At 45.7% G+C, this 16732-nt stretch overlaps 1 protein-coding gene across 6 annotated transcripts in view; it reads left to right on the top strand.

The window, feature by feature from the left end:
- LOC126212857 (zinc finger protein 91-like) overlaps nt 1-16732 on the top strand; it is a 152756-nt gene that overhangs the window by 38163 nt on the left and 97861 nt on the right. For all 6 annotated transcript variants that reach the window (XM_049940301.1, XM_049940297.1, XM_049940296.1 and 3 more), the window contains one exon: nt 10493-10585. In XM_049940301.1, the coding sequence (XP_049796258.1) occupies nt 10493-10585 (93 nt within the window). The remainder of the gene's footprint in view (nt 1-10492; nt 10586-16732) is intronic.

Raw genomic sequence — 16732 nt, 5'->3', positions numbered from 1 at the left:
ATGCCTGAGCTGCTACCTCCCCACGTATGCCGAGGAGTAGATGCCTATCCCTCTGGGGCATCGGGACTCCCGGCAAGGGCCATCCTGCCAGGTGGTCTTTGCTGTGGCTGGGTGGCGCCCGTGGGGAGAGCCCCTGGTTGGAGTGGGTGGCATCGGGGCGGATGACCCGCAATGAAGCGTGGTACATCATCTCTCGCTGGTGGGCCTCCACCAGCAGTCTCTAAGCGATCAAGGTCTAACCTCAACGGCAAGAAATACGAACCAAGATCATTTCCCTCCCTGGCCACTCCATGGGAGGAACGTATGGCTAAAGAAGGCAGTGGAGAATATTCACCCCGGTACCTCGTGTGTACGCGAGTTGATGGGGAATCGTTTGTTGACCAAGCCCCAGTTTTTTGTGGAGCATTTAGAGGACAAGTTTGGGGAGGTGGAGGGCTTGTCCAAAATGCGCTCTGGTTCAGTACTCATCAAAACAGCATCCTCTGCCCAGTCATGGAGGTTGCTCAATTGTGACAAGTTGGGGGATGTTTCAGTTAGCATCACGCCGCATAAGAGTCTCAACATGGTCCAGGGTATTATATTCCACAGGGATCTTCTTCTGCAGTCTGACGAACTACGTACCAACCTAACGACGAGGTGTTCACTTCGTCCGGCGCGTCCATCGGGGTCCGAGGGATAATCAGGTAGCCACCGGTGCCTTCATCTTGGCCTTCGAAGGTGATGTTTTACCCGAAAAGGTCAAGGTGATGGTTTACCATTGTGATGTGAAGCCACATATCCCTCCTCCGATGCTGTGTTTAAATGCTGGAAGTTCGGGCACATGTCATCTCGCTGTACTTCGGCATCACATGTCGAGATTGTGGACGTCCTTCTCATCCCAATACTCCATGTGCTCCGCCTCCCATCTGTGTTAACTGCGGAGAACACCATTCTCCCTGCTCACCGGACTGTCGGATCTTCCAGAAGGAAAGGAGGATAATGGAATATAAGACCCTGGACTGCCTGACCTGCACCGAGGCAAGGCGGAAATATGAGCGGCTACATCCTGTGCCCATGACATCCACCTATGATGCTGCTGCAACACCGGTTCGAACCTCTACCATGTCGTCAGCTACAGTTCGATCTCAGCTCTGTCAGAATTCCCGGCCCCCTTTGTTGTTGGGGGCACTTCACTCCCTGTTGCTCCTGCTCCATCTACTTCAGGAGCAACACCACCCCAACCATCGGGGACATCTGTTCCCCCTTCCCAGCCGGAGAAGCGTGAGCCTTCTTCGGCTCCTCTCGCCTGGAAGGGGTCCCTTGGGACCTTCCCATCCCAGGCTTTGCCCAGTGCCAAAGTGGACACCCGCAAGTATCTCAAACACCCACCAGTCGCTGGTCGTAGGGCGTCACGGTCGTCTTCAGTCCCTGAGACTGACCCAGTGAGGCCCTCCCAGCCAGAACCACCGAAGGCACAGCACGCAAAGCAGTCCAAGAAAAAAGCTCCCAAGTATCCTGACATTACGGTGGCACCTGTCCCACCGCAACCTTCTAACTCTGCATCCGAAGATGAGGTGGAGATTCTGGCGTCCGGTGAGGACCTGGATCTCGCCAATCCCTCGGATGCAATGGATGGCTGTTGTACAGGTAGAGACTCAGTAGCAGCAGGGCCCAGGAGGCGTAATATGCCTCCCCAGCACCTTCACGCCTTTCCCATCAATGGACAATATCATCCACCATCTAGCTGAGCTCAGACAACTTATCAGCCTTCACCCTTTCTACTGCATTCCTCTTCAGGAAACTTGGTTTCCAGCGATGCGAACCCCCGCCCTCCGTGGCTATGGGGTTATTATAAGAACCGGGCAGCTTACGAAAGGCTGTCTGGTGGCGCCTGCATATATGTCCTTAACTCTTTTCACAGCGAGTCTGTACCTCTACAAACAGCTTTAGAGGCTGTTGCTGTTCGGGTGTGGACGCCACAGGCTGTTACCGTCTGCAGTCTTTACCTTCCACCAGATGGTGGTGATGCGCAGCATGTCCTGGCTGCTCTGATAGCCCAATTGCCGCCTCCTTTCTTGTTACTGGGCGACTTCGATGCCCATAACCCTCTGTGGGGTGGGTCAGTGGCGACCGGTCGGGGCGCCACCATTGAGCAATTATTGGCACAGCCCGATCTTCCACTTTTAAATGATGGTTCCTTCACACACTTCAGAGTTGCGCATGGCACATACTCTGCCATCGACCTTTCCATCTGCAGCCCTCGCTTCTCACCATCTGTCCAATGGAGAGTGCATGACAACCTGTGTGGTAGTGACCAGCTTCCGATCTTTCTGTCACTGCCACGGCGACACTCTTCTGGACGCCCTAGCAGATGGGCTATGAATAAGGCTGACTGGGAATTGTTCTCCTCCGCTGCCGCTATTGAGCCTCTCTCTACTGATGATATTGATGCGGTGGTTCAATCAGTCACCACCGGCATCGTTACTGCTGCCGAATTTGCCATTCCCCGTTCTTCTGGGTCCCCTCGGCCGTGGACTGTGCCTTGGTGGTCGCCTGAGATCGCTGAAGCGATTAAAGATCGCCGGCGGGCGCTCCAGTGTCACAAGCGACATCCCTGCATTGAACACTTCATCACCTTCAAACAGCTGCGTGCACGGGCCTGCCGCCTTATCCGCCAAAGCAAGCAGGAGTGCTGGGAGCGGTATGTGACCACCTTTGTCCTCCATCGCAGGTCTGGGCCAAGATCTGACGCCTCTATGGCTATCGGACCCCTGTCAGCGTCCCTGCGCTCTCACTGAATGGAGCAGTTTGTACAGACTCCGACGAAATTGCCAACAGCTTGGCAGAGCATTTTGCTCTTAGTTCCGCTTCTTCCAATTACCCACTGGCCTTCCACACCATTAAAGAGCGGGTGGAACATCGGAGCCTTTCTTTTCGCACCCACCATCCTGAATCGTACAATGTTCCATTCAGCGAGTGGGAATTTCGCAGTGCCCTCGCCGCTTGTCCTGATACCGCTCCTGGGCCAGATGGCATCCACCGTCAGATGCTGAAACACCTTTCAGTGGACTGCCAGTGACGCCTCCGCGACCTTTACAACCGTATTTGGGTCAAGGGGGAGTTTCCGTCGCAATGGCGGGAAAGTATTGTTATCCCCGTTTTGAAACCTGGAAAGAACCCTTTGGACGTGGACAGCTACCGTCCCATTAGCCTCACCAATGTTCTTTGCAAGTTGCTTGAACGGATGGTGAGCCGGCGGTTGAATTGGGTACTGGAGTCTCGGGGCTTTACCTCTTCTGCCTCCTTTCCGGGCACCTCTCCGTACACCCCCATGGTGTGTGCCTCGTCCTCGCCTTCAGCTGGAATTGGCACAGGGCCCGAAGGACTCAGTCCCTCCGGAGGCCTTCCGCCGCCGCTTTCTTTCCCTCCTTGCAATGTATCAGAACTCTGGCATTGCGTACACTGACGGCTCGATGGTTGCTGGTCGTGTCGGTTATGCGTTTACTCTAGGGGACCATTCCGAACAATGTTCATTGCCGGCTGGCTGCAGCGTTTACACTGCTGACCATTCCGAACAATGTTCATTGCCGGCTGGCTGCAGCGTTTACACTGCTGACCTGGTCGCCATCTTTCGTACCCTAGAGTATATCCGCTCCTGCTCAGGTGAGTCCTTCGTGATCTGTAGCGATTCCCTGAGCGGTTTACGAGCTCTCGACCAGTGTTTTCCTCATTCTCATCTGGTGATGGCTATCCAGGAGTCCCTGCATACTCTTGCGCGTTGCGGCCGCTCTGTGGTCTTTGTTTGGACCCCAGGCCATGTTGGGATACCCGGAAATGAAAATGTTGACTGCCTGGCGAAAGAGGCCACCAGTACACCATCTCTGTACATTGGCCTCCTGGAGACAGATTTGCGAGTGTTCCTACGCATCAAAATTTCTGGACCTCTGTGACACCGAATGGCGCGTCCTGCCTTCACGAAATAAACTTCGGCCCATCAAGGAGGCTACCGGTGTGTGGAGCTCCTCCTTGCGGGGCTCTCGCAAGGAGTCTCTTGTCCTCTGCCGGCTGCGCATTGGGCACACATGGATGATGCACGGCCACTTATTGCGACGTGAGGACCCACCTTATGTCGCTGCGGCTCTGTTTTGACAGTGGTCCACATTTTATTGGACTGTCCACTTTTAGCTGTGCTCAGGCAGTCGTTCGCATTACCTGACACGCTCCCTGCTCTTATAACAGATGACTCTGCAATGGCTGACTTAGTTTTCCGTTTTATTCAGGCAGGGTTTTTTTATCATTTAATCTGAGTGTTTCCATTTTATTTTATTGTTTTGTGTTGATTCTGGCTTTTGGCCTAAGATTTTAAACTGATTTTTTAATGTGTATCTGAGTGGTTGGCTTTTCCTTTTTTATTTCTATGGTCGGCCAATCACCGTCACACTCTGTGATTTTAGTCCATTTTGTCTGGTCTTTGTCTAAATTTCCCTTGTTCTGTGTCGTCTGCGATCTATTCTGTTAATCGTTTTTATTCTCTGTGGGTGTTTTTAGTATCTGGAAAAAGGGACCGATGACCGTGGCAGTCTGGTCCGTTTCATCCCAGAAACCAACCAACCCCTCTCCCTCTCCATCCACCCTCTCTCCCTCTCCATCCACCCTCTCTCCCTCTCCATCCACCCTCTCTCCCTCTCCATCCACCCCCCTCTCCCTCTCCATCCACCCCCCTCTCCCTCTCCATCCACCCCCCTCTCCCTCTCCATCCACCCCCCTCTCCCTCTCCATCCACCCCCCTCTCCCTCTCCATCCACCCCCCTCTCCCTCTCCATCCACCCCCCTCTCCCTCTCCATCCACCCCCCTCTCCCTCTCCATCCACCCCCCTCTCCCTCTCCATCCACCCCCCTCTCCCTCTCCATCCACCCCCCTCTCCCTCTCCATCCACCCCGTCTCCCTCTCCATCCACCCCCTCTCCCTCTCCATCCACCCCCTCTCCCTCTCCATCCACCCCCTCTCCCTCTCCATCCACCCCCTCTCCCTCTCCATCCACCCCCTCTCCCTCTCCATCCACCCCCTCTCCCTCTCCATCCACCCCCTCTCCCTCTCCATCCACCCCCTCTCCCTCTCCATCCACCCCCTCTCCCTCTCCATCCACCCCCTCTCCCTCTCCATCCACCCCCTCTCCCTCTCCATCCACCCCCCTCTCCCTCTCCATCCACCCCCTCTCCCTCTCCATCTACCCCCCTCTCCCTCTCCATCTACCCCCTCTCCCTCTCCATCTACCCCCCTCTCCCTCTCCATCCACCCCCCTCTCCCTCTCCATCCACCCCCCTCTCCCTCTCCATCCACCCCCCTCTCCCTCTCCATCCACCCCCCTCCTCCCTCTCCATCCACCCCCTCCTCCCTCTCCATCCACCCCCTCTCCCTCTCCATCCACCCCCTCTCCCTCTCCATCCACCCCCTCTCCCTCTCCATCCACCCCCTCTCCCTCTCCATCCACCCCCTCTCCCTCTCCATCCACCCCCCTCTCCCTCTCCATCCACCCCCTCTCCCTCTCCATCCACCCCCCTCTCCCTCTCCATCCACCCCCCTCTCCCTCTCCATCCACCCCCCTCTCCCTCTCCATCCACCCCCCTCTCCCTCTCCATCCACCCCCCTCTCCCTCTCCATCCACCCCCCTCTCCCTCTCCATCCACCCCCCTCTCCCTCTCCATCCACCCCCCTCTCCCTCTCCATCCACCCCCCTCTCCCTCTCCATCCAACCCCCTCTCCCTCTCCATCCAACCCCCTCTCCCTCTCCATCCACCCCCCTCTCCCTCTCCATCCACCCCCCTCTCCCTCTCCATCCACCCCCCTCTCCCTCTCCATCCACCCCCCTCTCCCTCTCCATCCACCCCCCTCTCCCTATCCATCCACCCCCCTCTCCCTCTCCACCCACCCCCTCTCCCTCTCCACCCACCCCCTCTCCCTCTCCACCCACCCCCTCTCCCTCTCCACCCACCCCCCTCTCCCTCTCCACCCACCCCCCTCTCCCTCTCCACCCACCCCCCTCTCCCTCTCCACCCACCCCCCTCTCCCTCTCCACCCACCCCCCTCTCCCTCTCCACCCACCCCCCTCTCCCTCTCCACCCACCCCCCTCTCCCTCTCCACCCACCCCCCTCTCCCTCTCCACCCACCCCCCTCTCCCTCTCCACCCACCCCCCTCTCCCTCTCCACCCACCCCCCTCTCCCTCTCCACCCACCCCCCTCTCCCTCTCCACCCCCCCTCTCCATCCACCCCCCCTCTCCATCCACCCCCCCTCTCTTTACAACCCCGCGCCCTCTCCACCCCACCACTCTATGAAAGAGCCATGTAGGAATAAAAGACAGAAGCCTTGAGCCCTTAACTTTTCCGTTTTTCAGTTTCTTGAAGACCCATTAAAGGCTGATGGCGCTACTGTTTTGGTAAAGCAAGATCCCAAACTGAAACAAAATGCTGTAGGATCTGAGCATAATATAAGTTTTCATGCAAGCATTGTATTGTTTCGAAAGTGTAGTAAGAATGTCATGATACAAAAATGGGCAATTCAAGCTGAATTTTCATGGATGGTGAACAATTGTAACCTATGATACCAGTTATTTTCAAGACTTTTTGTGGTCTTCCAGTTGACACTATTTGTTGTTGTTGTTGTTGTTGTTGTTGTGGTCTTCAGTCCTGAGACTGGTTTGATGCAGCTCTCCATGCTACTCTGTCCTGTGCAAGCTTCTTCATCTCCCAGTACCTACTGCAACCTACATCCTTCTGAATCTGCTTAGTGTATGCATCTCTTGGTCTCCCCCTACGATTTTTACCCTCCACGCTGCCCTCCAATACTAAATTGGTGATCCCTTGATGCCTCAGAACATGTCCTACCAACCGATCCCTTCTTCTGGTCAAGTTGTGCCACAAACTCCTCTTCTCCCAAATCCTGTTCAGTACCTCCCCATTAGTTATGTGATCTACCCATCTAATCTTCAGCATTCTTCTGTAGCACGACATTTCGAAAGCTTCTATTCTCTTCTTGTCCAAACTATTTATCGCCCATGTTTCACTTCCATACATGGCTACACTCCATACAAATACTTTCAGAAAAGACTTCCTGACACTTAAATCTATACTCGATGTTAACAAATTTCTCTTCTTCAGAAACGCTTTCCTTGCCATTGCCAGTCTACATTTTATATCCGCTCTACTTCGACCATCATCAGTTATTTTGCTCCCCAAATAGCAAAACTCCTTTACTACTTTAAGTGTCTCATTTCCTAGTCTAATACCCTCAACATCACCCGACTTAATTCGACTACATTCCATTATCCTCGTTTTGCTTTTGTTGATGTTCATCTTATATCCTCCCTTCAAGACACCATCCATTCCATTCAACTGCTCTTCCAAGTCCTTTGCTGTCTCTGACAGAATTACAATGTCATTGGCGAACCTCAAAGTTTTTATTTCTTCTCCATGGATTTTAATACCTACTCCGAATTTTTCTTTTGTTTCCTTTACTGCTTGCTCAATATACAGATTGAATAACATCGGGGAGAGGCTACAACCCTGTCTTACTCCCTTCTCAACCACTGCTTCCCTTTCATGTCCCTCAACTCTTATAACTGCCATCTGGTTTCTGTACAAATTGTAAATAGCCTTTCGCTCCCTGTATTTTACCCCTGCCACCTTTAGAATTTGAAAGAGAGTATTCCAGTCAACATTGTCAAAAGCTTTCTCTAAGTCTACAAATGCTAGAAACGTAGGTTTGCCTTTCCTTAATCTTTCTTCTAAGATAAGTCGTAAGGTTAGTATTGCCTCACGTGTTCCAGTATTTCTACGGAATCCAAACTGATCTTCCCCGAGGTCGGCTTCTACTAGTTTTTCCATTCGTCTGTAAAGAATTCGTGTTAGTATTTTGCAGCTGTGGCTTATTAAACTGATTGTTTGGTAATTCTCACATCTGTCAACACCTGCTTTCTTTGGGATTGGAATTATTATATTCTTCTTGAAGTCTGAGGGTATTTCGCCTGTTTCATACATCTTGCTCACCAGATGGTAGAGTTTTGTCAGGACTGGCTCTCCCAAGGCCGTCAGTAGTTCTAATGGAATGTTGTCTACTCCCAGGGCCTTGTTTCGACTCAGGTCTTTCAGTGCTCTGTCAAACTCTTCACGCAGTATCGTATCTCCCATTTCATCTTCATCTACATCCTCTTCCATTTCCATAATATTGTCCTCAAGTACATCGCCCTTGTATAGACCCTCTATATACTCCTTCCACCTTTCTGCTTTCCCTTCTTTGCTTAGAACTGGGTTTCCATCTGAGCTCTTGATGTTCATACAAGTGGTTCTCTTATCTCCAAAGGTCTCTTTAATTTTCCTGTAGGCAGTATCTATCTTACCCCTAGTAAGATAAGCCTCTACATCCTTACATTTGTCCTCTAGCCATCCCTGCTTAGCCATTTTGCACTTCCTGTCGATCTCATTTTTGAGACGTTTGTATTCCTTTTTGCCTGCTTCATTTACTGCATTTTTATATTTTCTCCTTTCATCAATTAAATTCAATATTTCTTCTGTTACCCAAGGATTTCTACTAGCCCTCGTCTTTTTACCTAATTGATCCTCTGCTGCCTTCACTACTTCATCCCTCAAAGCTACCCATTCTTCTTCTACTGTATTTCTTTCCCCCATTCCTGTCAATTGTTCCCTTATGCTCTCCCTGAACCTCTGTACAACCTCTGGTTTAGTCAGTTTATCCAGGTCCCATCTCCTTAAATTCCCACCTTTTTGCAGTTTCTTCAGTTTTAATCTACAGGTCATAACCAATAGATTGTGGTCAGAGTCCACATCTGCCCCTGGAAATGTCTTACAATTTAAAACCTGGTTCCTAAATCTCTGTCTTACCATTATATAATCAATCTGATACCTTTTAGTATCTCCAGGGTTCTTCCATGTATACAACCTTCTATCATGATTCTTAAACCAAGTGTTAGCTATGATTAAATTGTGCTCTGTGCAAAATTCTACCAGGCGGCTTCCTCTTTCATTTCTTAGCCCCACTCCATATTCACCTACTACGTTTCCTTCTCTTCCTTTTCCTACACTTGAATTCCAGTCACCCATGACTATTAAATTTTCGTCTCCCTTCACAATCTGAATAATTTCTTTTATTTCATCATACATTTCTTCAATTTCTTCATCATCTGCAGAGCTAGTTGGCATATAAACTTGTACTACTGTAGTAGGTGTGGGCTTCGTATCTATCTTGGCCACAATAATGCGTTCACTAAGCTGTTTGTAGTAGCTTACCCGCGTTCCTATTTTCCTATTCATTATTAAACCTACTCCTGCATTACCCCTATTTGACTTTGTGTTTATAACCCTGTAGTCACCTGACCAGAAGTCTTGTTCCTCCTGCCATCGAACTTCACTAATTCCCACTATATCTAACTTTAACCTATCCATTTCCCTTTTCAAATTTTCTAACCTACCTGCCCGATTAAGGGACCTGACATTCCACGCTCCGATCCGTAGAACGCCAGTTTTCTTTCTCCTGATAACGACATCCTCTTGAGTAGTCCCCGCCCGGAGATCCGAATGGGGGACTATTTTACCTCTGGAATATTTTACCCAAGAGGACGCCATCATCATTTAATCATACAGTAAAGCTGCATGCCCTCGGGAAAAATTACGGCCGTAGTTTCCCCTTGCTTTCAGCCGTTCGCAGTACCAGCACAGCAAGGCCGTTTTGGTTATTGTTACAAGGCCAGATAGTCAATCATCCAGACTGTTGCCCTTGCAACTACTGAAAAGGCTGCTGCCCCTCTTCAGGAACCACACGTTTGTCTGGCCTCTCAACAGATACCCCTCCGTTGTGGTTGTACCTACGGTACGGCTATCTGTATCGCTGAGGCACGCAAGCCTCCCCACCAACGGCAAGGTCCATGGTTCATGGGGGGGGGGGGGTGACACTATTTAGATGTGCTATTTGTAGGTTATTACCGATGGTATTTTAACAGCACTTGTAACAAGCAGATCCTTACAAACCATTAACCTTGCATTAATTTTTTATTATGATTCTATGTAATGAATGCTTTCAGTACATACCCGGTGTCAACAGAGCAAAGAAGAGTTGCTTTTGGAAGTAAATTTTAATGTTATGTCTCTTTCTCACAGTGCTATAGCAGATGATGTGGAACTTTGATATGAGATGGGTATATTGTAAAGTTCCTAGTCATTATTCACTGTAGTATTTACATCATTACTGAAATCCAACTTTCGCTGTATGTAATTCTGTATGATTTTCGTCCAGTACACGACATAAATTTTAATTGTTTCCTAGAGAGCAGGCACTGAAAATACATGCTAACAGAGCAAGAAGCTGTATAAATAGCATTAAATTTGGTTAATTTTGCTGATAATGTGTCAAATGCCATATTCATTTGATTAATGACCAAAAATTTGTCATACGTACAGAAGTTAGTCAGCAGTTATAATTCAGGTTGTTTTCTTCTTTCAGTCTGTTAGAGATCCATTGGGAATATCTTGGTCCACTGATTTTATCAAGGAGGACCCTGAACTAAATTTGGAAATGAATGTAACAGAGAATATTGTAAGTATTTACATCTCTGATTTATTGCTTGTAGTCAGGCAATAGTGTAGAATATAGGATGCATTACAGTGGAATTGTTACAGATTGTCAGTTTTCTGGAACTTGTTTCTGTTCATAATTGTAGAGTATTCTTGTACTCCTGCACCTGACTTTCATGCCACCTGGTACGTGCTGTTTTAAATAGAAGTGGAAGGGGACTGGTGGCTGACCTTGTTGATATCAAGTATATTGTATAATGGTTGTGTGTGATGGATAAACAGAATTCACGTTTAGATGAAGTGTAAGTTCTAATAGTGTAGATCATTTGAGAATTATTCCTCCTTTCGATAACTTCTGATAAATACAATTCAAAAGAAGATTGGCTATTCTTATCTTTTGTGTGAATCATAGTTATTCTTGAATTTGTCCTAAAAAATTTTGGGGGTTTGAAAAAGAGAGATAAAATTTGTGTATTGCGGATCAGCCCTGATACTTTGGCCACAACCTGAAATAAGGCAAAGAGAGGGGAACATTCAACACACAATTGCAGAACGTTAGGTACTGGCTCATTTTTCATCTCATTGTTCATAAAACAACTTGTTGCAGTTATAAAGGATACTTCAGGCACTGAAATGTGTGGTGATTATACAAGCATACAGGTCAAGGAATCAAGCTATCATGCTAGGGACAGCTCAGAGTATGTAAAGGAGTGTAGCTGATTTACAGCTAACAGGCCAAGACTTACCGTCACATAGACTCATACTATGCCATTTTAAACAAATTAAAGGGATGCATTGCATCACAAGCAGACAAGACAGTAAGTGAAACAGTAGTAGTGTTTCACAAAAAGGGTTATGCAGAAATGAGAATGCCATGCATAGTAGTCATGGATGTGCATATGAGGAGTTTGACCAAAACAGCGAACTGTAGTGTGTTCTAGGGCATAGCTGTAGTTGTCAAAGTGGCTGGATTGTAGTTGGTGACCACTTATTGGCCTTCGTATGCAGCCCAAGAGATCACACGTCAAACAAGATGTCCCCATAGCACTAGGGCCAGAGGTTCAGGGATAGTGTCCACTGCAGGGAGTGCGGCTCCCATAGCAAGTGTGCAGAACAGTGTGTTGCTGGTTGTGTGGTCTGGAAAACCATGTCATGTTGTTGGCACTGAAATCACTGACGTGTACCCCACTTGTTACTCTGAAAATATGTAACATAAATTAAATAGTGGTAGACACCTGAGCAGCAAATGTAAGAGCAGGATGTGTGACCATAACAGTGATCTTGAGTAACACATGCAGCTGTGAGGTGAACATCGTAGTTCTGTCAGCTAGCACGACATGCAGTCTTCGTGGTATGGAGAACATAAAATGCTAGTGCTTAATAATGATGCTGAAAAATAGGACTGACCATTTTGATACTGGCACATGGCCAGCAATATTCTGTATTAATTGTTGAATTGGGAATTATATTTGGTAATTGTATGAGAAGCTAGAGCAAGCTAGCAGTGTAGCAAAGTAACACTTTGTTGGAGGAGCAATTCAGTGGCAGGCTGCTACATGTGTTACTGGTAGGTTCAAATAACACACAAGTGTTACGGAGATGCTTCAGGACCTCAAACAAGAATTCCCAGAGAAAAGAGGTTGTTCTTTTGAGGAACAGTATTGAGAAATTTAGAGAACTGCCATTTGAAGCTGACTGCTGAACGATTTTGTTGTTTCTTAAATTGCACATAAGGACTATGAAGATAAAAACTGAGAAATCAGGGCTGTCATGGAGGCACATATACAGTCTTCTTCTCTCATATTTGCGAGTGGAATGGGAAAGAAAATGACCAGCAGGGTTATGGGGTACCCTTTGCCACATGCCATTAGGTGGATAGCAAAGTATTGATGTATTTGGAGATACTAGGCAAAATAAGTAGCTGACAAATTTAATAGGAGTGACAGTGATGTTTTTAATAGTAGTCAAAGTATGTATACATATATACAAAATAATCTATTAGCAATTCCCATAATTAACAGTTTCGGTAGATTAGCGCGTCATAAACAGCTGGTTGTAAGTTTTCTTCGCAATGGTAAATTCCTGTGGGAGCTTCTGCCTTCAGATTTGCAGCCTGGCTCATCCCACATCCATCCACATTTTTTTTTTTTTTTATGGAATGCAATGTGTAAATCAAAGAATGAACAAATGAATATCATTCACACCCCAACTGTAGCTGGAGCAGAGGTTACAGTGTTGAAAAGAAATTTAATTTTATGAAAAAAATTATGAAACATTCAATAATCAATGCAACCCATGAAGACAAAATTAATGTTACCATATTTTACTGAAAGAAGTTATACATGTACAAGCAATTCTTCATGATGTTTAAAATCATCAGATTTCACAAGGCTATAACTTTGTCACAAATAAAGGTACAGAATTTTGGTCACATTTTTACTTCTATACATGCCTGCATGGCCTTTATTTACAAAGGAACCATATGATTTTCCTGTTCCTTACATTTTATATGTGTGCACATACAACATTAAGGTGCTTTTCACAGCTGTGTTTAGGATCATATTCGTTATTTACTGATCACAAATATCAAAATTCCTTTCAACACATATAAGCATCCAGGCGATAGACTTGATCCATGCATTTGCAAGCATGTCGGTTTAGGAAACTCACTGCTGTTCCCATGTAGCATCATAGTTCATCCAAAGTTGTTGGAAGAGGAGGCACATAGGTGGAGCCTTTCACAAACTCCCATCAATAAAAAAGATACCATACTGTGAGCTGTAGCAAATTTCAAGGTCAGGTCTGCAGCCGTGTTAGCTCATCAATCACTCAGGGTGCTTGCTGTTAAGAAGTGCTGTTCTGTGCAGGTTCCAATCCAGTGATACACCATCCATATGAAAAATTGTATGTCTGATAATTTTCCATCTCTTCTGTTAGTCCATCTATGTGTTTTCTAATATTGTCAAATTTCTTAAATTTGTTCCAAAAATCCCTTCTCTTCAGATTCAGTTCAGTGCTAATCCCACTAAACTGTTCATCACATTACATAATTTGAATTACAAATCATGATCACTACCAAAAAACTTCCTGTCTCATATTGCACAGCACATTACCCTTATTAATGTTGCAGCTACCAGTTAGTCATCCCTTGAAGACTCATTTTATAACATGTAAAGCAATCAGAAGTGGCCTGCTGCTTGAAGAAATAGACATTACTGATAGATGAAAGATTCTCTAGGTCAATGAAGAGGTTTATGCAAGGTTTTCAGTTGTCAACATCACATCACATTCCTACTACAAGCTTGTAAATACTAATTTGTTCATAGCTGCCATACCCTAGAAGATTATCCTATATGATACTACTGAGTGAAAGGATGCTAGGAAGCATTTCTGCAAGTTGACACTCTGGAGGAACATTGATTAATTGCAAGGCAGAAAGGCATGTGCTTTTTGGGTAACTCATTCTCATGCTGGTGCCTCCTTAATTCATTATCAATCCGAATGCCCAAGAACTTAACTCATGGATCCTCATCTAGTGTCTGTCATTGATATCTCCTTGTATCTGTAAGTCATTTGGATTTGTTTGGAATTGCATTATGTGTGTTTTTGTAAGTATAAATGTTGAATTTTTGTTCTGTTGCCTGTAAACCAGTTGCAAGCATGTTCCATTATTCTCCTGGCTGTTTGTAGTAAGAATGTGTTTGCCTGTTATCAGTGTTCTTGTCATCAGCAAGCATTGCAGATTTTGAAGGCATCTGCAGTGGTTTTACCGCAACTTTTATGTAGGTCAGGATAAATCAAATGCTGAGCCCTGTGGGAATTGTATGTATTGTTTCTCCATTTTGTATTCAGGTTTCCTCCCAAGGTATCATTTAGTACTATGACACAGTTTTTTATTGTTAAGCTAAGATTCAGTTCTTGTAAGTGTAATTCTTTTAACACAGTAACACTGTAGTTTCCCAAGTAAAGGGAGATCAAGGTTGTAATGTATTGCCAGTAGGTTTTCTCCACTTCTACTACATACTTCAGTTATGCTGTAAATTCAGCACAATATTTTATTAATTAGATTATTAGATCATAACAAGAAGAGTTCCTGCTTCTGCCACTAGATGATTCTTGTAATTGATTTGACCATTCATCTGATGGTACTGATGTCTGGTAAAGTATAGACTTCTTGACTGAGTCTTATGGATGTAATTTCAGTGGTCACTCTCCCCCCCCCCCCTCTCCCCCCCCCCTGTTTTTTCAGCTACTGTTAAGAAATTATTATTTTCATGGCCTGATGTTATCTCAGTTTTTCTAAACATTATGCTTGTGCTTAAGTTGATAGCACTTTCATTTTGCATGTTGGTATTCCAGTTGCTGAGGATTTATTTATCAAAGTGGAGTGCCAAGTGGAGAAATAGGAGTGCTGTTGACATATTCATTTGTTTGGATTCTGTACAGGGGTAATAGCAGTGGAGGCAGCCAGAAACATTTGCACCCTGTTTGTTTAATGCCATTGGACAGAGCTTTGCAAGAATATGGGTTTGTAATTGTAAGGAGATTTGTTTTACCATTATTGACTTAGCTTCAGGGTTTGATGAAGATCATTTAAATCCATTAATTCAAAATGAGCCATGTTACTGTATTTGAGAACTGGCAAATTGAATGAACTGTGATCATTTCATGACTCTTTGACATTTTCATGCAATGGGGAAGGCTCAAAAATAGGGTGTATGGATACCACATGCACTAAACCAAAATCACAAAACTGGATGGCCATATGTGCATTCTTGCTTGCCTGTCATCAGTTGCTTGTGAGCAACACTAATCATCCCTAGACTGTATCATTATGCTGATGACAAATGGTGGCTTTGTGCTAAAATAAGGAAAAGAAAGGAATGGTTGAGCCCAAATAAAGCAGCAACAAAAAGCATCCACAAAAGACAATGTTGTACATCCTGTGTGGTGTTCTTCGAATTGCATCCTTGAGATGTAACCACTGATTACTGCTGACATTTACTGTCAACAACTGAGATGTGTTGCAGATGCAGTACATGAACAACGACCAGGAAGACACTACTCCAGCATAATGCCTGCCCACAGTCTGCTAGACTGACCCAAAAACAGTACATATGATTTGGGTTTCGAAATCATTGCACACCCACCTAATTCAAATGATCTTGCACCCTCAGATTTTCTCCCTTTCTGCTCTCTATTGAACAACCTTCAAGGGACTTCCTTTCAAGATGTAAATACACTGTGAACCTTGTTCAAAGTGTTCTTCACCTTAAAACCATGTGACTTCTGCAGTTACAGAATGAAAGTCATCCCAGGATTGGGAGACCGCTGTAAACAGTGAAGGAGAACGTTTCATTGATTATTTAAGTCTCCCTTATTTGTATCTGTTATCTATTAAACTTACAGAAAAATCCAATTAACCATGTACCATCCAAATACTTGCAACAAATGGGTACATAGGTGTAACCTTTTTTCATTTTACTGGTAAACTGTTTCCATTCATCTCTGTCTAACCAATATGTATAATGTTCAAAATAACACTTGGTCTGTTAAGCACTTTGTCTGGGTACAGATGGTGCTAACACGGATTGGTATTGTACATATCTTTTGCAACACAGTTAACTCAGTGCATGTGTGCTAAGTCTTCAATGATGAATCATATTGTCTTTAGTTGTCAAGTTAATAAAGAATTTAATATTTTCTCAAAATATATAGGGTCCCCAAGTGAGGTTATGGCCGAATAAATGTCAGAAGATTCTTAATTTCTTGCCATAAAATGACATGGCTCTGTTGAGAGGTTAATTTAATCTGTGCACCATTTTTTCTCAGAACATTTGAGGAGTAGTGATGGGTCAGCTGTGTTGTGACAGTTATCCAACATGAAAACTAAATACTTTTGATCTGAGGTACAGTATTGGTTGAAATAATTTTAATGAACAATTCAAGGGGTGCATTGAAATATTATCAAAAAATGAGCATTGTTTCTAAAAGTAATTTGACATGAATAAAATGCAATGAAGATCCTGTAAATTAGTTAATAAATTTGTTTACTTCCTTGTAGAAATGGCTGAAGCACTAAATATCCACCAGTTGATGTTTGAAATAATTTGAATATGTTGTATGATCAGTAGGCCTCGTAGTTGCAGTGGATAGAGATACAACTATT

Source organism: Schistocerca nitens, chromosome 11, assembly GCF_023898315.1.
Source record: "Schistocerca nitens isolate TAMUIC-IGC-003100 chromosome 11, iqSchNite1.1, whole genome shotgun sequence".
Lineage (NCBI taxonomy): Eukaryota > Metazoa > Arthropoda > Insecta > Orthoptera > Acrididae > Schistocerca > Schistocerca nitens.
The sequence above is the reverse complement of the archived record's forward strand: the minus strand, read 5'-3'. Positions and strand labels throughout refer to the sequence as shown.